The sequence below is a fragment of the Vidua macroura genome, chromosome 15, assembly GCF_024509145.1.
Source record: "Vidua macroura isolate BioBank_ID:100142 chromosome 15, ASM2450914v1, whole genome shotgun sequence".
Classification (NCBI taxonomy): domain Eukaryota; kingdom Metazoa; phylum Chordata; class Aves; order Passeriformes; family Viduidae; genus Vidua; species Vidua macroura.
In genome coordinates, this window is record NC_071585.1 from 13,354,389 (window position 1) to 13,377,242 (window position 22,854).

The following is a 22,854-nucleotide window of genomic DNA, read 5'->3' on the forward strand; positions in this document are numbered from 1 at the left end:
AAACTATTTTTATCAGTTCCTCTGACCAAAAAGAAACTTAAGGCTACTTGAAACAGCACAAAAATAAATATTTTGTTCCATTTTGATATTTCCAGAAGGAAAAAAGCCAAAAGCAATTGCTGTTTTTTTGGGGGGTGTGACTTTTAAAGAAGAGATGTTGGTACCTCTATTTGGCAGATTTCCCTTTTAGTTCTCTTCTGAGTTTTATAGCTACAATAAAGAGACCAATTCAAACATACAAGTGAACTCCTGCCTGAATGGAGGAGGGCATCTTCCCACCTTCACTCCCTCCTTTCCCCTTTGCTCCACTGGTTTCTGGGAAAATCACTGAAGCTGCTCCTTGAAGCTCTGCCAGATGCTTTGTGCTTCTCCAGTCTCCTCCTGCCCCTGCAGCCCTCTCTGTTTGCCCTCACACTACACTTTAATAAAAGGCACCCACACTTTGATAAATGCCACACTTACAAAAATTCTCAGTTTTTTTAAAAGTCATTGACTTCAGCATAAGCAGAGTTTGCTCAGTCCCACAGGGCAGAGCTCCATGTTTGATAATGTGAGACACACAGAAACTTTCAAATGTCTTGGTTTCCTCTGCCCCTTTCCAAAGAGGTTTTTTTTTTTTTTTTCATCTTTACACAGATGGTAGGGACCTCTATATCTACTGCTTCTCTCACAGTGCTCAGCCAACATCTCCTTCATCTGCTGTACCAAGTGTAGGGAAGGAAAACATCCGGCACACTTGCTCCTGGGAAGATAATGGCTCATGCAGCAGTGTTTGCAGCCCACTAACTATTCACTTCCCTGTGGTTTTCTGTATCCATGTTACAGATATGTGGTTCCTATCAGACGTGCCAGGTGCTCTGTGTCTCTGGAGACAGGAGGGCAGTGGAGGCAGGGTGCTCCTGGAATGCAAATGTACACCGAGGAAACAGAGCCCTGGGTGCTGTGCCTGCACTGCCCGCGGAGCACGGAGCTCTCTGCTCCATTTCCCCACCCTACTGCTGCAGATGAGGAGAAAAAGGCAAGGAACAAAGTGCTTTTGGACTGTTAACCTCTGCTGATAGAGGGTGTGCAGCGGGTGTGATTCCAGCCCGGGAAGGCACCTCGGGGTTGTGCCCTCAGACAAAAATGATGCTGCAGACAAAGCCAGCTCTGCTTTTGCTCCAGTGCTCCCTCTGGAAAGCAAAACCCAAGCTGCTCTCCTCCCATGGTTACAAATCTCTCTGTGGTTCACAGCCTGCATTTATTCATGACTAGTTTATTCTCACTTGTTCTCATGCCAATGTTGTCCTTTAGCATCAATAGCTCTTCTCTAGTGTTTACCCCTCTGACGTTTTTATAAGTAGCAACACATCCCCTCTCAGCCTTTGCTTCCCTGCACTGAAACACGCCAGATCCTTTACAGTCTCTCATGTGACAACATCTCCATTTTTCAGGACAGTTGCCCAAATATCCAAGGTTTCATCTCCAAATATCTCATTTACATTGGTTTATCTCACTTTAAAAATATGCTGGTTTTACTGCACTGAGGGCAGGTTCACATGCACGTGTCAGACTTAAGGAAAAATATGTGCTTCAGGCAGGGGGGGTGATGGCATGTGTGACACAAAGGGGGGGCAATGGTGTGTGTGACACAAAGGGGGGGAGATGGTGTGTGTGACACAAAGAAGTTGCTGTGTGTGTGAAGCATGCCGTGGATGCGTGTGGAGGGATGCTGTCAGCGGGATCGTGTGCGCGAGACTCCGAAGGGATTACTCAGTGTGGAGGGGGCGTCGTAAGGAGGATTTTGAGGTGCATGACACTGAGAAGGATTAGCCTCTGTGTAAAAAAGTGTGTGTGTGTGTGTGTGTGTGTGTAGAAGAGAGGGAAGATAAGCGGGTGGCCATGCGTGGCACAGGGGGAAAGATTAGCCTGGGTGTCTGTGAGCAGGGTGATAAGGAAGGGCTTCATGTGAGAAAGGCAATTTAAAAACCTGGGATTCAGCTAATGGAAGGATTTGTGTGTGTTTGTGTGTGTGCACGGGTGGGAGATGGAAAGGAGGATTTGGGAAGTGCGTGGCAGAAGGGACTGGGGAATGCTGGAGGGGCTCCACGCAGGGGTGTGTGCTCCTGTAGCTGCAGCACCACGGGGCTGCTCACGGCCGTGCCCTTGTGGGACGCAGTGTTGTATGACCCATGGGTAAGGGTTTACAAAAGGAAGGCCTTGTAACATGGCTCTGGCCTGTTACTTAGGCTAAGGAGAAGGGAACGCTGGGAAAGTTACTCAGCTGGAATAGGGGTAGAGAAACCTGAGGAACATGAGAGACATGAGAGACGTGTGAGATGTGCGGCGTGACTGCCGCGTGTCCACGTCGTGGTGTTTGGTGGTTGGTTGGCTCGGGCTCGTTGTGCCTCAGAACTGTGTAAACTGATCACTGGTTTAAAAAGGCTGGGGTTTTGGCAATAAAGAGCATTCCTTTGCACCTGCCTGGGGTCCCTGTGTCACTCATTATTGCAGCAGTGTTGGGACATGCAGAGGGATTCTGCACCACAGCGACAGGGTCGTGGAAAAAGCCAGCCATGCCCCATGGGTGGGAAGGATTGTAGGGCACTGCTGAGGCTGATAAGGAGCTGCTCCAGGGCAGGTGACAAAGCAGGGACGAAGCTGAAGCACAGGGAGAGATGTGGCTGTACCGCTTGGAGCAGGGAAAGGTGAGCACTCGGGGGGCAGTGGGAAGTAGAGGGCTGAGGGCTGGGACACACTGTGACACTGTGACACATCCCCCTGTGAGCAGGACAGGACAGAGGCCACGTGCTGTGCTGAGCAGAGGTTCTCTGGGTGCAGAGCAAGTGCAAATACACACAGAAATAAGGATGAGTTTCTCAGGAGACAGAGTTCTGAGACTGGCTAAACATCCCACCTGCAGCGGAGTGTGAACGCTGGCAACATTTCCTCTGACCCTGTATTCTCCACCTCTCACCTCAGATTCATCCCTGCTGCCCTTGCAGCATCTCTTCTAGGGGGAAGCAACACTGCCAGCTCTTGTAGAACAATTTACGATCCAGAGCAGGGGAGGAGGGTTAATTGCGTCCCAGAATTTATCTGTTAATGTTCTGACTTAACAGTAAAACTTTTTCCTCTTTTGTTTTAGCCTGGGAAAATCAGGCTGTTTTGTCAAAACCAGCAACTTCCTGCTTTTGATCAAGCCTCAGTTTTCATTTGAAGGGGAAAAGGTGATGAGAAATTTCACCTACTTTTGTTGCCTGTCTTTATTGGATCTGTTCCATTGGCATTAGTTTTGTCTCAGAGATGCTAAAAGTTAAGCCTACCAAAGCTTTTATGGTAAAATGAACTAAAATAACTAGGATGTCTAGGGAAAATGTCTTCAAACAAATTGATTCTTTGCTTGTCCAATGGACCATTGAATGTTTGCTTTCTGTTTAATGAAAGATCATCAAAAGCCTGGCCAGTTGCTTTGTAGCTTTCAAGAATGTATTTTTTTTTTTAAGGGAGAAGGCTAAAAACAGAGCAGCTACCATTTGAGATTCCCCTAGGTGTTAGGTGCTGAACAAATATAAGATCTCACGCCTAGAAAATAAAGTGGGAGGCTTCCAACCAGATCTGAAGAGTCTGTATAAGCACTGAAGAAAATTTCATTTAGAAGCATGCTCCTAAAATATAGCTTGTCCATAAAATTGGGTCTTTATATCTTTCTTAAAGATGCTCTGTTTTGCAACAAAAGGTATGCCAGTGTGATGCAGGAATAGGACAAGTGTTGTGGCAAAGGCAGCCAACTTCTCCTCCTACATTTTCATTTAACTGAGACCCACAGTCCATGTTGCACCCACCTGGCAGAGTCAACAGGAAAAATAACTCTGCTTTGTTCCACTGAGGACTGGAGATGTGGTCAACTTGAATTGAGATCCACAGAGCTGCTGGTCCAGACCATCCCTGCCCCACAGAGAGAGATCTTCTTGGCCCAGAAACCAGTGCCTGGCAGTAACTCAAAAGCCACCAGCTGGGCACCCAGTGTCGCGCTGAAAGTCAAGCCATTAGATAGGCCTTGTGCTTTTAAAAAGCTAATAAACCATGAAATCACACAGAGAGAGCCAAACAAAAGGCATTGGAGGGGGCATGGCTTTGTTCTGGGAAGGTCTCCAGTCTTTCAGGCCAGAGGTCGTGTTGTCCTTCTTCCCTTCAGCCCAGTGTGAATCAGCGGGGGCTGAGGCTGAGCTGTGAGAGGAATTGCAATGGCTTTAGTGCTAAAGCCAGTACAAGAGTTCTGCTGCAAAGTGCCCACTCAACAGCTGGCCACAAAACCCCCGAGCCTGGGGCAAGATGCCAAGTCTGTGTGTGCTCGGGCAGGAGCATCACACCATTGCAGAGCTGCCCTGTTCTGCTGTCAGCACCTTCCCTCCTCCGAAAGGACGGGCGCGAGGAGCGAACGGGGACAGGGAGTGCCCCGTGCAGCCAGCACCATCCCCTGGGGAAGGGCTTTTCACTGCTGAAATGTGAGCATCCTGCTGCAAAAGCACCACAGTGGGGCTGCTCTTCATTGTCTGACAAAGAGGTGTCCATGTGAGGGCATGTGGGTGCCATCCCAAAAAGGGTGTGAGTCTTTGCACAGGCGGCTGCCTCAGTCTGTCCAGCTGTGAAATGAGGTTAAAAACCTTAATGGAGGACACACTGCCAGGCTTCAGGCAGTGAGGTTTGGAAAAACCCATCTTGGACAAAACTTGTCAGCATTAAAGAGGGGGAAAATGTTACTTTTTCCATTCAGAGAGAGGAAAAACAGTGACCCAGGTGTTGATGCCCATGTTCCTCCCACTCCTGCCAGAAAAGGCACCTGACCCTTGAATCCCTGAATGCACCTGCACTCACCCCCCTTCACACTCTCTTTCATCCTTGTTTTTCTCTTTCAAAGCTCCAATTGATTTTGAAATTTAAATGGCTGTTCTTCCATCAGTGAACTTCAAGCTTGCATCTCCTTTCCCCCATTCCTCTCTCCCATCCAGCTTTCACAACTCCTCAGTTTTCTGTTATTTCCCATCCATTTGCTTTGAAGGATTTTTCCAATATGGATGTCAAAGAAAGTTTCTCAAGGGCCTTTTATCACAAATCCCTTTGGGTTTCATACCTGAGGGTACTTCTGAGGAGGACCTGGTGACCTGTGCTCAAGCAGACGTGAAGCAAGCACACTTTACAAGCGAGTCACAGCTGAGTGCACCCACAAATCAGGTCCTGTATCCCTGCAGCCTCCTGCAGGAAACATGATGACAAAACTAGACCATAGTTAGACCCAGCGTAATTCTGTTGGCCTCAATGTAGTTACCAGGGAAACTGTAATGTAGGCAACTTTCCTACACTGAAATTAAATTTTTCTTCGCTGTCTTACTTATACTACACAGACTAATATTTCTAACCAGGCAGAAAGCTGACGATTTTCTCAACTCTCATTACATGAGAGGTTCAAGAAAGAAGTTTGCAGGAGGATGCAAGTGGATTCTAGCCATGGATTGACAGCTGCACCATCAGGATGGTGCAAGGTGCACATAGACAGAGGATTCTCTATCAACTAAACCTGCACATGACACCCCAGTTCTTCCATTGCTCTTCAGACAATGTCAGAAAAACCTCTTTCCTCAGGAGTGCACTGGTAAAATTGTCACAGGAGAAAAGCTTTTAGTATACATTAGCAAAAGTCTAATTTTCAGAGGTTGCATGCACCATGTGGCTTCCTTACACACCCAGATCACCTAAAGATCATCCCAACATCTCCTCTTTAAAGGGACACAGCAGTCAACTCAGTAATTCAAGTATGTTTTGGAAATGCCACCAAGGCTCTCAGCTGACACTGCTCTACTGTCAGGACTAGCAGTGCAGAGGAATGATCACAACAAACTCTTTGGCAATACAACTGCAGATGTTCACTGCCATGTTAAATACAGGAAGCCAGAAAGAATTTCTCTCACAGGGAAATGAATCTTTAGTCCAGGAGGAGGGTCAGGAGCTCCAAGTGAAGGCTACGCTGCACACTCCTCTCTGTCACATTCAGCACTGAAAGTGGGTTGCAGTACAGAGAGAAGAAAATCACAGCCCTCACAGGTTAGGTAGGACAGTCCCAGAGGTGTAAAATCACAGGTTTTATATTGCACCTCAGGGCTTCCTGTGAACACTAAGAGAAAAAAACTGTCCCAAGGATGTTTCTTCTTGCCTGTTTTTCCACACAAAGTTTTTATTTGGGTTCTTTCCACCTGTGGCAAAAGCCTCTGCCCTGACAACCTTCTCTTGTAGCTGGAAGTTCCACCTGCCTTTCCTCCACAGGCTTCTGGAATAAATGGTGCCTTATTTATGTTAATTATACCTTTAGCCATACATGTGGTCACTTTAGCTGTGCAGTTAGAGTCCAGTACATGGTGTTGTTTCCCAGTTTTCCTTGTGGGAAGCAAGTCCAACACCTGAAGTGTGAAGCTTTCCATGGCTCAGCTGTCTTGCACAACATTTGTTAAATCCAAGGAGTGTTTCCACTCCTTGAAAAGCTGGTGCTCCTAGTGCCTCTCTGTGCAAGACCTGCCTGCCCCTGGCTGGCAAGTGATCCTGGTTTCAGGAACAAATGGATTTCATTAGAGGCATTTCTCTGTAATGTCAACAGAACTGTTGAGCAACACCTGGTGAAAGAGTCTCTGATGCTTGTGAGAAGTGGTACAAATTAGCATCCCCCAGTCTGCTGCTGCTTTTCTGTCTAAATAATATTTTACAAGTAAAGTTTCTGCTGAGAAGCAGTGGGGTTTTCTCACTGGCTGTCTAAATCATGTCATCAGCTTTGGTTTGCCCTGAGTGACTGCTTGAGGCAGAACCTGCATCTGTGAGTGCAGTGTCACTGCTCTGGAATGATGAACAACCCCCAGGTTTGCAGCAACTCCCCTTCCTGTGCTTTGGTTGGCCTCCCTGCAATTTGCATTTATGCAGAGTGTTTCACATGATCTCTCTTGCTCCCTGCAGCTCACTAGAGAGTCTCCTTCTCCAGCAGCCTAAAAACTCTCCCAGAATAGAAATCAGTAGGGAAGGTGTTTGCTTGTAAGTTGGCACGTCAGGAAGGGATCTCACTGTTTTCCTAATGTTAAGGATGCTCTAATATTCTTCTCCCTAAGCCACATATCCCATTTTCCAGGTTATTTTCTCAGTCCTGCAGCAGGATAACTGAGAGGCTCCTGGTGTCTTCACTGGCCTCTGTGCAGAGTTGATGATTTTTTATCTTCCGTTAGCATAAATCTTTACTGTGACATATCAAGCTCTGCAAGTAAAATATCCAGTTGAAAAGCCTTTCCCAAAGTATTGCTTTGTATTGGATAACCCCTGTCACTAACATTAAAGGGATTTGGTTGCCCAAAGGTCTTTGAGGCAGAAGATGTGTATCTAAGGTCATTTTGTATAACTGGTGATATGCTTTGCAGCTTCTCCCACATCTTGGTCCTTTCCTCAGTCCTGTGAGTTTGCTATGGGATATGATTTTGCTATGGGCCCAAGTGCAGGTTCAGGAGAAGCCTGTAGCTGTAAAAGTCCCCTCTGTCATGCTGGTAAAATGACACAAATTTCACCTAAGATTTTTTAGAAAAAATCTCAAATTCCACTTTATTTGTGGTGAAGGTCTTGCTGGGTAGCCAGGCTGATATTTGGTATTTTGGGTCACATTCCCAAGGGGCTCCACGTCTACCCACAGGTTTGTGGGAGCAGTAGGGCAGAGAAGTATTCTCCCCGTTCCTGCATCCCCACCATTCACATCACTCAGAGGGATGGATGTCTTCACCTCCCACGAGAGGGAACTGGCCTCTAGAGCTGCTTGCAGCCCTGGTTTAAGTATCTCCCCTTCGCAGAAGCTCCATCTGGGCACCCTGACTGGATGCACTTCATGTAAACTGTTTGTTCCACCACCCACAGCGAGCAACTCACTCAGAAGTTCCACCAGAGACCACAAAACTGCAAACCATAGGTCCAGATCTCACCATCTGTCACACTTCTGCCTCCCTGCTCCCCAGACAACACAGTCTCCCACTGAGTTTAAAAGATCTCAAGCTTAAACTTGTTTGTTTGGGATTTTCCACAAAACCTGGTGTTCTGAGGCACTGCGGAAATCAAAATGTTGTAACTCTTATCATTTATTGCCCTCACAATGCAGACAGGATTAAAGCTGTTCTAATGAGAGGGAAGAAATTGTAATATTCCCCCTGACATTAAGTAGCTCTGAACAAAGCTATGAGCACAATGGAATGGAACATTAATGTGAAAAGGGAAAATAAAAACCCTACAAGACATGACTATAGCAAGGAGCCACCAAGGGAGGCACTTAAGTCCACAAAAACCAGCACTCTCAGATGTCAAAGGATCTTGTCATTCTGCACCAAACTCAGCCCTTGCTGAGATGTTAAATATGTTTCAAAACCATTGGTGCTTTCACAGACCTCAGGTGAGCACAGTGTGCAACCAGGTAGCACAAAAGAGTTGTACTCTAGGGCTTAATCTTTGTGTGCTGAGAGTAGTTTGTTGGGTTTGTGCCTTTCTCTCCTCTTCCCAGAAAACTAATGGCTCCAGTGACTGCAGAAGAGGTGGCACTTTTGGGGCAGTGATAGCACATGTTGGTTTTGGAGCATCTGCTTTGCTTACTCAGCAGATACCTGTAATGTAGCCCTGAAAGTGGATAGAAAATGTGAACGTTTATAAATAACATGTCAGCTGGTGGGTTTAGGTACCACTTGCCACTTCAAGCCCCCAGGGGCATGATGCTCTGTCCTGTGTGTGAGAGGTTCTCTTTGAAGGATCTTTGTCCTTGGTAAGTATAAAGTTCTGCAGACAGTTTCAAGACAGGCTCAAAGCAGAACCTGAGGCTTGCACTGAAGACAGGCTGAGGCTTTAATGTCTATGAACCAATATCATGTATTAGGGAAAGGAAATAAGCTATTGAAGACAAAATGTACTTCATCTGCAGCAAGACCTTCTCTATGAGACACATTTGCTTTCTGCCACTGCTTATCTTCCCTCCCTCCTACTCCTCACTTCCCTCTTTTTACTGTTTTAATAATTCAGCACTTACATCCCAGAATTAAATGCTGTGCTGAACTGAGAGGTGTGCTGTGTACTGTATTAACGTGCTGGGGGTTTGGTGCTCTGTTCTTTCCCTCTGATGTTGTTCATGTTTCCCAGCAGAATCCACACCATGATCCTGTACTTAGTTTCCCTTGTACAACACTATCTTCAGAAGGACCAATATAATACAAAAGGCCATCTAATAAAAAAGCAGAAGGAAAATTGGTTCAACCCTCATTCCTCATCTTCTTTTACAACGTCGCTGTCGCTTTTCCATTTGTAGTAATCTTGCTTTAATATTTATGTCTCTGCTTCAGACCCAGAGAGTTCAATGAGGACAAGTTATGAGTTCTCATTTTCACTGTGGAAGGTTAGATGAGAGCAGGGATCTCTGGTCTTCCTGAGTGCATGGGTCCCGGGGAAGATCCATCTGCAGCTGGGGGCCCTATGAGGGATCACTCCTTCCCTCTAGAGTAGCTTCAGGGGAGCTCGAGGTGAGGGTTGTGGGTTGAGAGAGTTCAGCTGCTTTTGCAGAGCTCCTGCTGCTCCAAGGGAGCCCAGCACAGCAACATTTTCTGCTGGGTTATCTCTGGACATAGCAGAAAGCCAGACTGCCCAGCAGACCTGATGACAGTGTCAGACAGTTCTGGCACATCTTTAAGGTCCCTTCCAAGCCAAACCATTCAATGATTCTAAGATTTTCAAAGACAAAATGTGACGCAAAAGGCTCTCAGAAGACTTTATCCCAAATGGGTTTGTTAGCTGTTCCCCAGAAAGGAACCAGACTGGCATGGAGGAAAACACTCCCATTTAAACAATGAGTCAAGGTGGAAAGGTCAGATTTTTATTAGAGCTGGAAAATGCAGAGTTTTTTTCCAGGCACCAGAACCCTTTTGCACATCTTTTCTGTTTTTAAGTTATGAAAGCAGGGAGTGCTGAGGAGAAGCTGTGGCTCTGGTATGGGACACTGGAGAGATGAAGGCAGTAAACAACAAGAGCCTTACACAGCTTGAGAGCGTGGCATCAGTGCTTCCAGCTCAGAAATGGGTCCTATTTTGGTTCTGTGTGAGCACGGTGCAAAAGTCAGCTCTGACCAAAGGGACTGGAACAGATGGGCTCAGGGAAAAGCAGTTGCCTCAGAAGCAAAGATCCAAACCATGATTAAATAACAAACCTGACACAGAGATGGCCATGGACCCATTTCCCCTTACGCGTAATCTGATCTGTTAACCACAGGATCCTCATTAACCAAGCTGTCCCTATTAGAATAATAATCTAATTCTACCCACAGAAGAAATGAGACCCTCTTAAGGATGCTTCTGATCTCAGTGCCTTCCACATAGGGATTTGCATCTAATTCCTATTAAAAGCGCTCAGAAATAATTTGTGTTAACTGTAAACCCTTCAATATATTTAATTCTTGGTTATATGTGACTCAAAAAAGTATTAGCAATCTCAAAGTAAAAACACTTTTAAAAACAAATAAAGCAAGCAAGTAGAATCTTGACAAAAACATCATTTTCCTTATTTCAACAAGTTCCGTGACCTCATTAAGACCTTTGATATTTGAATTATTTTCTTCCATTTTGTAGTCACCAGATAAGAACTGCATTCAAAGACTCTAGTAGAAAAATAAAAAGAGGTTTCGAGATGTGAAGTACACAAGTGGAAGAGCAAAGACCTTCAATCGGTCCCTTAGAGAGATTAAAGTCAACTCCCCATGACTGTATCTTCCACCACCATGATTTTAATTCAAAAATTCACTTAAATAAATGAGAATCCATGTTGTGAATTTTTGGTGACCAAATCATCATGCTATTTGTTTCCTAAAACTCAGTGGCGTATGAGAAAGAAGTACCCCAAATCCAATTTGATCTCAAAAGAAACTTATCATTTGTCAGCCAGGCAAACTAAGACTTATTTGTTAGGCTGGCAAACTTCACTGAAAAAATTGAAGCTATCAATGTATGCATTTATGAGCAGCTCTTCAGTCACAGATTATTGTTTAAATATGAGGGAAGGAAAGCAGATCTTTATGTAAAAATCAACACTACTTTCCAACTTCCAGGATCATTAGAGCAGCAGTGCAGGGAAATGATGGAAGGGAGCACTGTTCTGTGCCTTTTATATATTTGAAAGAAAAACATGGATTTCTTGTGATAGCACATCAGCCTGATTTGCAGTTGATCAAATATGTGGGACATATCTGCTGTCAGCTAAACACACGAGTGGAACAATGGGGGAGTGTAGAATCTGTTTGGCTTTCCCCTGCTGCAGAAATCTGTGGGAACATGCTGTCGTTGGGATGTGCTGAAGAGACGCGCTCTGGCACCTACGCCACAGAGGAGAGCTGTGAGGACAAACACTCGGGAGGAAAGCTGAGCTGAGCCTAATTGCAGCAGACACAGAGCTCTTTCCTTGGAACCCCACCAGCTTTGCCAACCTCATGTCAGGTTCTCCATCACCGTGCGAGGGTCGCCTCCAGGCAGGGCATGCTGAGAATTCATTATGCATGCATATCCTCCCTCCTCTTTCCCACATGTGCACAAGCACACTCCAAGTGAGCAAAGGGAAGCATGTGGGAGCTGCTTCTTGACACCACTGTTGTCAATGAGTATGTTCTGCTGCAAGTGAGGGTGTTGGTTCTGTGTCCCAGGAGGTTTGGGCACGTGAAGATGATATTGGGGCTGCAGGAATTGCAGGGCTCATCTTTAATAGCTTGCAGAGGATAACTGGCACAACTGAGATCACTATTTTGTTACCCTCAAAGTCTGGCCATGCTTACCTTGCAATTTTTAAAAGGCACTTTTTCATTGTGGTGTGTGCTGTGTTGAGTGGTTTCAAAGATTTCTTCTTATTTTGGAATCTATATTTTCTCTATTGTTTTGTTTGTGGTATGGGGAATAATTTGGTCACATGTGCAGCTCAGCATCGTAGGAATAGCTTTCCTGGAGAAGATGCAGTGTCTTCCCTCCTAGATGCCATGACATTCTCCAGGGTCAGGAAGGCCTCTGAGATCTCTGAGACAGCCATCTGGGCTGCCTGTCCCCTTTTGCAAGTGAGAACATGAGTCATTTGTGAGGAACATCTGGGGATATTTCATTTAATCAGGTTTTTTACTGCTCTTGTGGCTTTGGGTATTAGCACTGTCTCTGCTGCTTCTGTTCTCTGACAGAAGCACATGCAGCAGCTGAATCTCCTAAGAGTCAACTAAGCCATATTATTGGCTCCCTCCAGGGGTAGCTGGGTGAAACTTAATAGTCCATGAGATACAACAAGTCAGTAGAAATTATCTAATGTCCCTTTCTAGTCTTAAACTCAGTGAAATGGTGAAAATTCTGCTTCTAAAGGAGGTGGCAGATGAGCAGTTGCCAGGATCTCCTACCAGGCTTCCTCCCCAGCTGTGTCCCTGGAGAGCAGTTCCCTTTTTGCAGTCTTGTTTGCAGACTTTCAGCAGAATACACAGTTTTCACTGCTGGAGACCAAATCCTCATTTCCATCCTTCCGTGCAGCCCATTTGTCCTTCCTCCTGCCTCAAATCCTATTTCAGCCCCTCTTTGTGGTGATGGTTTCTGAGAGAAACTTTTTGGGTTATCTTCTTTCACCAAAACCTAAAAGAGATATCTGTTTTATCTGACATCTGCCTTTCACCCTCAACAACATGGATCAGGTCAAACACCCACCTGTAAAATACCTCTGACTTTCCTAATGCAGAAATCAGTCTTGTTCATCTACTCACTCTGGTTAAGAGCTGCAGCCAAAACCAAAAAAAATTCTACCACGAATTTTACAGACTCAAAACACCTCTTTTGCTTTCCTCTCCCACAGAGAAAATGTGCAATTTAAAGTTTTGAGTGTTGATGTATTTACTGATGTATTTTTCCCTTTCTTGGAAGCGTCTGCAAAGGTGGCCAGAGCTGCCTCTCTTCAGCTCCCAAATAAGTGTCCTTTCTTGTGTGTGCTTTCAGTAAAATCAGTGTTTCTCTCTGATGTACATTCTTTACCTTGAATATTTCCATATGAAAAGGGAACTTTTGAGAAACACTGCAAGCACTAGAAATCCTGGAGTCTGTGGATTCCAAGTGAGTGAATCACAGATGCCTTTTTCCTCATCTGAATTCAAGGACACATCAGCTCCCTGATGGCCACCGTTCCACAGGGGGAGAGGGGCAGCCTCCCCTGCTTGTTCTACCACACCAGTCACTCTTTAACTAATTTACAATCTATTTTGACTTTTGCTGTGAGTTAGAAAAGTTTCTAGAGGAGTCAGATGAGCTCTCCCCTCACCTGGCTGCCACAGGCACTCTGCAGAGGTGAGAGAGAGCTGGTTGTCACTGGATTGTCTCTTCAGCGTAACCAGGTGACAATCTTGCTAAAGCCTCTGCTTTTAACTAATTTTCCTTGTTGAACAGCACTAGAGATCTCAGGGAGAAATCCTGTGCCTGGAGGAGGAGGGATATGGGGTGTCCCTGGGGCCTGGTGCAGCACACACTGGGAATGCCTCAGCCACAAATCCCAAACAGATCAATTAAACAAGACTGATCAGGGAGAACACAGTAGTAGTTGCTGCGGTTATCAATCATTATGGACTACATTTTTTGAGGGCTATTTTAGAGGGAAATTCGTCTGTAATAAATTACAAATTCGGTGTAGGATACGAGCTCAGGTACAGCCCAGAACTGGTGTTCTCTGTCCTTTCCCACCCTGCAGCCCAGAGCCCATGAACAGCACATACAAGCAGCCACAGATGTCTGCATTTGCATCCAAGCAAACCCTCCTCACTTGTGCTCACATCCTGGCATAGGCAAACATTTATGCTGTTGGATTTTACCCAGATTCCTGCCTGCAGGAAGGAGCTTGAGGTGGAACTGTCCAAATTCAGCTGCTGGAGCTGGTCTCCAGGCTGACTGCAGCTCTCCTCTGCAGGAAAAGCTGGGCTGGGGCCAGCCAGCTGCTCACAGATAGCCAGCACAAGGCTTGGATGTTGTCACCAGCCAATTGACCAGAAGAGTTCAACTTCTTGGACTTTGCATTCCAGCACAATCTTCATCCCTTTTATGTTTCTTAATCTTTTTAGAAATCCATCAGGTAGTGACTGCTCTTCACTAAAAATAAAAAAAAATAAAAAAAAAAAAGCTTAAAATATACTTAAGGTTTACAATTCTTAGTAGTAGATTATTAGGAAGTTGCAGAGCAATCAAATGAGAGCAGAATAATTAACAAATTTGCTTCATAAAATGATTAAAGGAAATGTAAAGAAGTTCCAGCAATCTCTTAGTGTATTAAATAACAAGCAAGTAATTTCTTTTTAGCTTTGCTGTGTAAATTCATTTGGAGCATCTGTAATTTAAAATAGCCCTGAGATTTACATAATTTTGCAGCCACTGCTTTTACATTATGCCAAGTTCAGTCCCAGAAAGGTGGCTACAGCTTTCACTCTTCATTTCTCCAGATTAACTGACACAAGTGTTTCTTTGTTTTTCTTTGGGAGATAACTCTTGGCAAGCCTTTTTTATTTTTTCTAAATTATCTGCCTTGTCCATGGCCCCTCTTATTCTGAAAGTACAAAGCAAGTGGGGGTTCTTTCCAAACTTACTAATGATAAAGAGTGATCACATTCCCAGTTGTCTTTGGTACAGTCTGTTTCAAATGCTGGCACTGATGATGTCTCAGAACAGTGTAGGAGGGATGCCTGAGTGTGACTGAGCCACAGAGTTAAAGAAAAAAATAAAATATGAAAAATGATAAATTCCTTTTGAATAGAAAAGAAATCCAAGGAAGCCATGCCTTGCCTAAAACAAAACAAACCAAGCCAGCTAAGTTTATTGTCTGGTTTATTAATTGTACTGAATTCTTCAGCCGTCCCGAAAATGTCTCTTTAATCATTTAGTGAGGCTGAAGCCTGGGTCTCTGGAGATCACGTTCTGATCTCTCACATATGGTATCTCACACCGTCCATTAGACCCACTGCTCCAGTCACATGGAAACAATGCTCTGACTATTTCCATCTGTAGCTGATGCTTTTCTTCCTGAATGTGTCATTCTCATGAAAAGGGCAGTGACTCCAGCTGATACAGACACAATTGCTGATTGCAAAGAGAGGCACTTCTGTGAAAATAAAGAGAAGAGGGGGTTATTTCCATCTCAGTTTGGGCTTTCTGAGGTGTCCCTGCCCTGCAGAATCACAAATTCCCTTGTGGGAGGAAAATGCTGAGATCACAGGCGCTATTGAGTGAAAAGAGGATGAGTTGACGCGAACAAACTGCAGGACTGGGATGCCCAAAAACTGGACTCAGATCCAAGACAAAGGAAAAAATTTCTTCAGTCTTACGAGATTCCATTCTCAGCTCTCAGCACCACCACAAAGCCTGGCTGCTTTGTTTCAGAGGCGAGATGGGAGCAGGAACTAGCTTTGCACAGTGGGAAGTAGGATTTCTTGCTCTTCCCTCTGAATGTTTGGTGCTGGCAGTACAGGTGAGGAACAAGACAATCTTTTCCAGGATGGCTGTAAGCCAGCCAGAATTCACTTTGGGTCCCTTCTGGAGGGACAGAGCTCACATGGAGCCCAGCTAAGGATGCAAGAAGCTCGTGTTCAGGAGGCTGTCTCCAGCCACACATGCAGAAGGTTCGGTACTGGCAGTTAGCAGCAGAAATCAGGTCAGGGGATTCCCGAGCAGTGCAGAGCCAGGGGACCCCAGCATGTCACATCCAGCTCCTCAGCCTTCACTCCTGTGGGAGAGCGGGCGAATGATGTGTGAAGTGTCGAGTCAGTATAAATGTCACAGCCAAAGGTCTTCAGAGTCAGAGTGACAAGAGGAGGAAACACTAGTGCCAAGAGTTCTGACACAGGAAAAGTGCTGTCACTGCCACCACCTTCAGCTTGGAGATTTATTGATGGTAACTTGGGATGTGCCATAAACAGGGGTGATATTGAATGAATCTGACTGTCTCAGGGGCTAAGTTTTACAACACAAAGTGTGAACTCTCTCTGTCTCGCTGAGATCCTCAGGCATTTTCCCAGCAGCTCCCACGATCTCATTAAGTGCTCTCCAGAGAAGAGCTCCAACCCGAGGGAGCCCTCCCTGCACAGCACAGGGGCTGAGGACAGACAGACACCTGCCAGGAGGACAGACTGACAGGAGGGGCTGAGGACAGACAGAGCCCTCCTGGTGGAGACCTTCCAGGACACTGCTGATACCTCACGGGGCTCACAGCCCTGTCTCCATGGCTTTGTGAGGAAACCAGAAATTGCCAAAAAGTTGTGTTCCCAAGTACCAACACACTCCCATGTCAGAGGCTCTGACTCAGAGCCTGCAGCTCACGCCCCAGGACAGATCTCCCTGGAGCTGTGCTGTGGCTGCATTGAACCTTGGTGAACCTTTGCTGAGATGCCCTCTCAGAGTGGTTTCCTCAGCTGCTGAGGTCAAACCCATGGTTTCCCTCTGGAGTTTTTGGCCACAAAGGGCTGTGCTGCTGTGCAAAGGCTTTCCTTCTGCTCCATGAATGCATCCAGGGCTGCAGTAGCCTCTTTCTGCCAAGGGTTTTCCATGCTCAGATACCTCATTTTACCCCAGAAGCAGCAAAATCTTCAGCAGAGCCCCGAGGACACTGATTTCATTCTTTTAAGTAATTTCTTCCTATCAAAAGTAAAGCAGGTCTGTGGAGACCAAGGGCAGGGCACTCCATGGCCACTGGCCCTGTTCTTCCCAGGTTGGCTTCACCAACCCACCCACCTGGGGGAAAATTACCTAGTACAGAGAGACCCTGCAGCTTATCTCAGGGAAAACTTTGGTGACATTGTTGAGAAGCCTCCTTGATTTTCTGCCCTCCCGACCTTCCCCTCTTCTCCTGCAGTCTGCTCACAGTTCTCCAAGGGCGTCTATGCCATCTTCGGGTTTTATGAGAGGAGGACTGTCAACATGCTCACGTCTTTCTGCGGGGCCCTCCACGTCTGCTTCATAACGCCGAGCTTCCCCGTGGAAACCTCCAACCAGTTCGTCCTCCAGCTCCGCCCCGAGCTCCAGGATGCCCTCATCAGCGTCATCGAGCACTACAGCTGGCAGAAGTTTGTGTACATTTACGACGCTGACCGGGGTAAGTCGCAGCTCTGTGGGAGGGCTTACCAGGCAGTTATAGACTGTGGTTTAGAAGAGTCTTTACCTCCAAAAGTTATGGGTTTTGGTCAGCCTATGCCTTCCCTGTTTGTTTTTCTTCTAAATATCCCTTTCTGAAGGTAAGCATTTATCGGAAATCAGGCGACCCCTGACTCAGGGAAGAAATGATGATGTCTGGCTCCAGATCAGAAGGCTGAAGGATAGCTTTATTAAAACTATACTATTACATTAATATACTATTTAAAGAGATACTTACTAAATCATACTTACCTACTTACTATCAATTAACTAACAAACTTGTGACTTCTCTGCTGAGAGTCTGAGACACAGCTGGATCTGATTGGTCATTGAACCCAAACAACCTTCAGCAGAACCCAATCCAGGAATCACTTCAGGTAAACAATTTCCATACCAAATTCCACATGGAGAAAACAAAGAAGCAGAGCTAAAGATTGTTTTCTCTTCTTCTCTCTGTGCTTCTCCTGAGAGACGGAATTATGTCTCTCTGTCCAGAGAATGTGAATGCCACAAGCACTGATCTAAAAGAAGTATCAGCCTGACTGATGTGTGTGTGTTCAGGGGGTCAGATCCGAGCCCCATCAACATGAGAGAAATACTTGATGTGCAAGTGGTTTGGAATTCAAAATGGGGAAGTTTTTTCTTTTCAATAGGTCCCACATTGAACTGGTCTGTCAAACTCAAGGGCACTGAGTCCAGAGTTTAGAAACATGAGTGGACACTTGCTCAGATCTCACCTAAGCCCACAGCCAGGTGTGAAATGTGTGTTTCTGGCAGATAGCTTGGAAAACTCCAAATTCCCCATGCTGGTGCAAATCAGTTTTCTATGTAAAAGAACAAAAAACAGTGTGGGGTAATGGAAGATGTTATCTAACTTTCTAAACCACAAACAGGGCTAGAGAACTCAGTGCTCCAGAATTCAGTTTTCCCAGCCCTCAGATGCCTTTAAAGCTCCAGGCTTGGAGGCTGCAAGCAAAGCAGACTTGTGGAGGGCAGGGCAGAGGTAAGGTGATTCACATCTCTGTCCTGGAAGTTATAATTATCCCCTGAAGGGACAGGATGGGCTTTAGAGACAAGGAGAAGGTATGAAAGCATCCCACCTGCTTTGTTGTCATGAGGCATGGGCACACAGAATATCCCAAATGCACAGGGCTATTTAGGGTTGTCCAGCACGATTCCAGAGAATTGCTATGTGCATCTCCTCTAGAAAGCTGTGCATGTAATTTAAGCAATATAATTCTAAAAGTAATGGTCTCCTGATGAGATGCTGCTGAGAGAGAAGCATGCTGAGTGTGACAGTGTGCTGTGATTGATGAGGGTGTCCCTAACCCTAGGAGCACACAGCCTAAGCAGATCAAAGATGAGAAGGAAACTATGGCTGAGAGAAATCAAGTTATTTGGGTAGTGACAGACAGGACGATGGGGATTAGAGTTCTTATCTGAATCCCACAGCAGGGCCTGATCAACGAGACTGATCTGCCGATTACAAAGGAAAATCAGAGCTGGAATCATCTGTGCTAGGCCAGAAAAAGCAGGAGTCATTAATTCTAGCCCAGATGGGTTTGGGTCATATCTAGACTATTAGCTGCTCTCTGTAGCTCTGCTGCACTCTCATGACTCTGTCTCCAGCCTGGCTTGAGGCAGCTACACAGGCTGCCAGGAGGGTGGAAAGATGCCATTGCACAACTAAAACCTGTCTCTCCCCCTTCTCTTCCCACCCTAGGGTTGTCAGTCCTGCAGAAAGTGCTGGACACTGCAGCTGAGAAGAACTGGCAGGTGACAGCTGTCAACATCCTGACAACAACAGAGGAGGGCTACCGAATGCTCTTCCAGGAGCTGGAGAAGAAGAAGGAAAGGCTGGTGGTGGTGGACTGCGAGTCTGAGAGGCTGAACATCATCCTTAACAAGGTTGTGGTGGTGTGGGCCTTCTGGGAGGGGTCTTGCACGCAGGGTGGGAAGGGTTGTTTCCCCCTGGAGAAGTTCTCCCCACTCTTGACTGACCCTTGTCTCCTTGTGGCTCTCATTGGAATTGGGGTGTGTATAGGTATTTCTCAGTTTCTTGCAGGTATTTCTCTGTTGTGTTACTGGGGGAAACAATAAAGCTGCAGGAATAGTACAAGCTCTCATGAATTCATGCTGAGTGAGCTCCACTGCTCCATACTCCCTCCTTGTTTGACTCCTTTGCTGGGCCCTTTACACCCCCTTGCTCCCAAATGAGTTTGCTTTGTGCTAATTCCTCCAAGAAGTGTGCACAAGTTGTGGCACCTCCTGATTCAGCAGAGTCTTTCTTCAGTTTTCAAGTTAAGGTGGAGGTGTGAATTGGCACTGCCAGATTCCTGGTCCTCCAGCCTCCATGTGCTGCACCAAATTCTCACACCTGGGCCAGCAGGACAACAGGATTATGGTACATCTGTCCTGAATATGGATTTCTGTGGACAGGAGACAAATACAAGCCCAGGGACAGGTTGGGTCCACACTTCAACTCCCCCCACAAGACCTTTCCCTCTAACACCTACAGCTAAGTCCTTCCCCACCACTAGAAGGGTTTGGAAAGGGCAATTTCCACTGCTTTACTCCTCATGATCAGCTCACTCTTACCTCGTGCTTCACGCATCTCCCTATCTAAGGTACCTGTCATCTCCGTCTCACACTTCAGCTGCTCCCCGTCTGGGACAGGGACTGACATTTCACCAGATGCACAGCGCAGGGACGAGCACAATCCATCCTTGCTGGATGTCTCTGGGTGTTCCTCTGTTACGTGGAATAATAAAGCAGAGAGCAGGTTGTAACCTCAAAGCAAAGGTCACATTCAGGAAAGAGAAAACAGGTTATTCCAGAGGGTAAAATCTTGTCTCTGGCTATGGAACAGCTGCAGTTGAACAAAATTTTGGACAAGACCTAGGCAGTGAATTTGGCTTTTCTTTAGAGTATATCAAATTTCTAGGATCAATAGTGTTGGGTTTTTAAGCCTGGCTTAAAGAATGTTAAGTTATACAGTAAAGTATTATCTAGTCTTCTTGATCTGAGCAGGAAAATAAGGCTTTCTTTCAAATTTCTTCACATAGCTGGAGCAAATGTTAAACCTAGATATAGGAAAAGCTATTTGTAAGAGCACTAAAAATCCAGATACTGTGATTATTTGTTTTGCAATGCTATAAAAAATATCAGTTCCCAGGGAGAAGAGGTACAAAGCTGTGTTTTACTACAAAAATTACAGAGCAATTCCAGCAGACATCTGTGCCTGAGAGGTAGCACTCCAGTGAAGGATAGGGCTGTGAACAACTTTTTCAGATGTGCGTAGTCCATTTTCATCCTTTTTAACATTCTTGTTCCAAGTCCACCAGGATTTCTCAGAGCAGAGGTGGTTGTCCCAGTGTGAGAAAGTAATGCCAGATTTTTCATAGTATACAGATGACTGGAGGGATTCAAAGATAGTGTTCAGCTCATTATCATGTGCAATTCAGCTGGGACTGTAACTTGGCCTCTAACTTGGGCTGGTGTCTCAGCTCACCACACCAGCAGCCTCTGTGGGAATGTCACTGAGCTGTTTGCCCTGTCCCTCTGACCGTCTGAGGTATTCCAAGAGCTGCCTCAGCCTCTCAGGGACATTTCAGTGCATTTATCTTCTTCCCTGACAAGCCTGTCTCTGTCTCTCAGCGGCAGTGGATTTGTGATTTGTGCTCCACGGTGAGCAGAAGAGCTGGGGATGACTGTCCAGCACCTGTGCTCACACCCACACTGCTGCTTTTCATTTTCCCTCCATACAAAAAACACAAACACCAGTGACTCCAGCAAGGCGGCCCTCAGCTGTGGAGGAGCCAGTGCTCTGTGTGTTAAAAATGACCTGATTTCTCTCTGGGAGATTTCTGTGTCGTGTCTCAAGGGTTTGATTTATCTTTGCCCAGGTACCTGTCATTTGTGAGCCAGGCCTTGGCTCAGGGCAGGTTGCCGTGGGGTTGTGCTGTGTAGCCTTAATGGGATAAGTGCTCGGTGGGTTGTGTTCCATCAAAGCCCTCTTTTGTTTCTTCCTTGTCTCTCATTAAAATGAGTAACTGGAATTTCTCCTCTGCCAGTGTTTCACTCTGAGAGGATTTCTCTCTAATAGATGTCAAACTCGCCCATTAAGAAGTGGGTAATGAAACCTAGGTGGCCCAAGTGAGCAATCAGCATGCAGCCCAGCACAGCCTCTCACCACAGTCAGGAGGAGTGATAAATGCTATTATAACCTCAGCTTGCTACTGCTGTCCGGACACATTAGGACTGAGCAAGCATTTTAAAATAAATTAAGATCACAAATAACTGTGTAAAACACAGGAAACGAGCTTCATAATTCAGGTGGATGGGCTGTAAGATTAACAGCTCAGGGAGAGCTGGATGGCAGCCCTCTCCGGTTCATCGGCTCTGACACCTCATAAAATAACAAAGGAGAGTTGGGGCTGAAGGAGCCAATGCCAGCTATTGTTGACACTGGAGAAAAGGAGAATTGGATCATAATTCTTAGACATCCCAGTGCACCAGAGATTCTCCTTCCTCCTACAAGGTCTGGGACTTACTGCAAAGGTCAGTCTCAGCTGATGAATGGAAAGGGACAAGTCTGGTCTGGTTTTGCTTCTTAGATCAGGCAGTGGAAGATACTCACAAAACCACCCATAATGAGGTGTAGGTAGCTTTAGGTAGACAGGATTTTTCTGAGAGCTCCCGACACCTCAGCAGAAGCCACACTGAGGGATCCTGGGCAGGAAAGCTGGTGGAGCTGGCATTGGCTGTGTAAGGAACTGCTTCTAAATGAAGCCTTCATTGGAGTTAATTGCTACTCCCACGTTAATGCTGAGAACCAGATGAGTTTTATTATGCATACAAGAGCACTTCATCAGAGAAGGGCTAAGGCAGACGAACCAGTTGCACAGAGCAAGTGTCAGCTCATTTATAATCCATTTGGAAATCCCTAAATGACTGTTCGTGATAATCTGGGACTGCTGTCCCACGGGGAGGATCAGTCTCTGCCCTCATCTGACACTTCTCAAGTACCTGCTGCCAGCCTGGTCCCAGAGACAAGTCCTGGGTAGACTGATTTCTGGTTGAATCTGACACAGCAGTGGTTTTATGATCATTCTGGCTGTGAGGATCTTTCTGTCCCCACTGCAGTTTGTGCAGATTTTGCCTGTGCCTGTTGGCAGTGCAGGCAGCAATTCAGAATCAATTCATGTGACAATGGAAATAAGAGGTGGTGTTGCCAGCCAAGAAACCTAATGGAAACAGCACAGTTCTCTCAGAAACTGGCAAATCTTGTCTTTGTACAGGCTTTGAGGGCATGTTGGTTTGGGCCTTTTTTTCCACTTTATTCTTTCTGTGTAGAGTGGCTCAAATGCAGATGGTATCTGACTCCAGTAAACTAGTAAGAATTTAACAGTGCTGCTGGAAATCAATAGAGAGGCATTTCAATGGGAAAATGGAGTCAGCAAGAATAATACAGACTTTTAGGTGTATTTTTCTGTACTCTTTTTAAATCAAGGGAGAAAAAGACACTGATCAGTGCCTCTGTTCCCCCCAGTCACAGAAAAATCTGCAACAGGTGGAAAAGAAAAAAGCTAACATAGAAAAACTCAGTTGTTACAGATCGGTAAGCAATTGTGTTGATAAAAGAAAATAAAAACCTGATTCTGCA

At 45.8% G+C, this 22,854-nt stretch overlaps 1 protein-coding gene across 4 annotated transcripts in view; it reads left to right on the forward strand.

The window, feature by feature from the left end:
* The window catches only part of GRIA1 (glutamate ionotropic receptor AMPA type subunit 1), a 119,745-nt gene that overhangs the window by 39,108 nt on the left and 57,783 nt on the right, over window positions 1–22,854 (forward strand). For all 4 annotated transcript variants that reach the window (XR_008439466.1, XM_053990879.1, XM_053990880.1 and 1 more), the window contains exons 3-4: window positions 16,912–17,151; window positions 18,913–19,097. Coding sequence is in view for 3 of the 4 variants with exons in the window: in XM_053990879.1 (XP_053846854.1) it covers window positions 16,912–17,151; window positions 18,913–19,097 (425 nt within the window). In the remaining variant the exon portion in view is untranslated. The remainder of the gene's footprint in view (window positions 1–16,911; window positions 17,152–18,912; window positions 19,098–22,854) is intronic.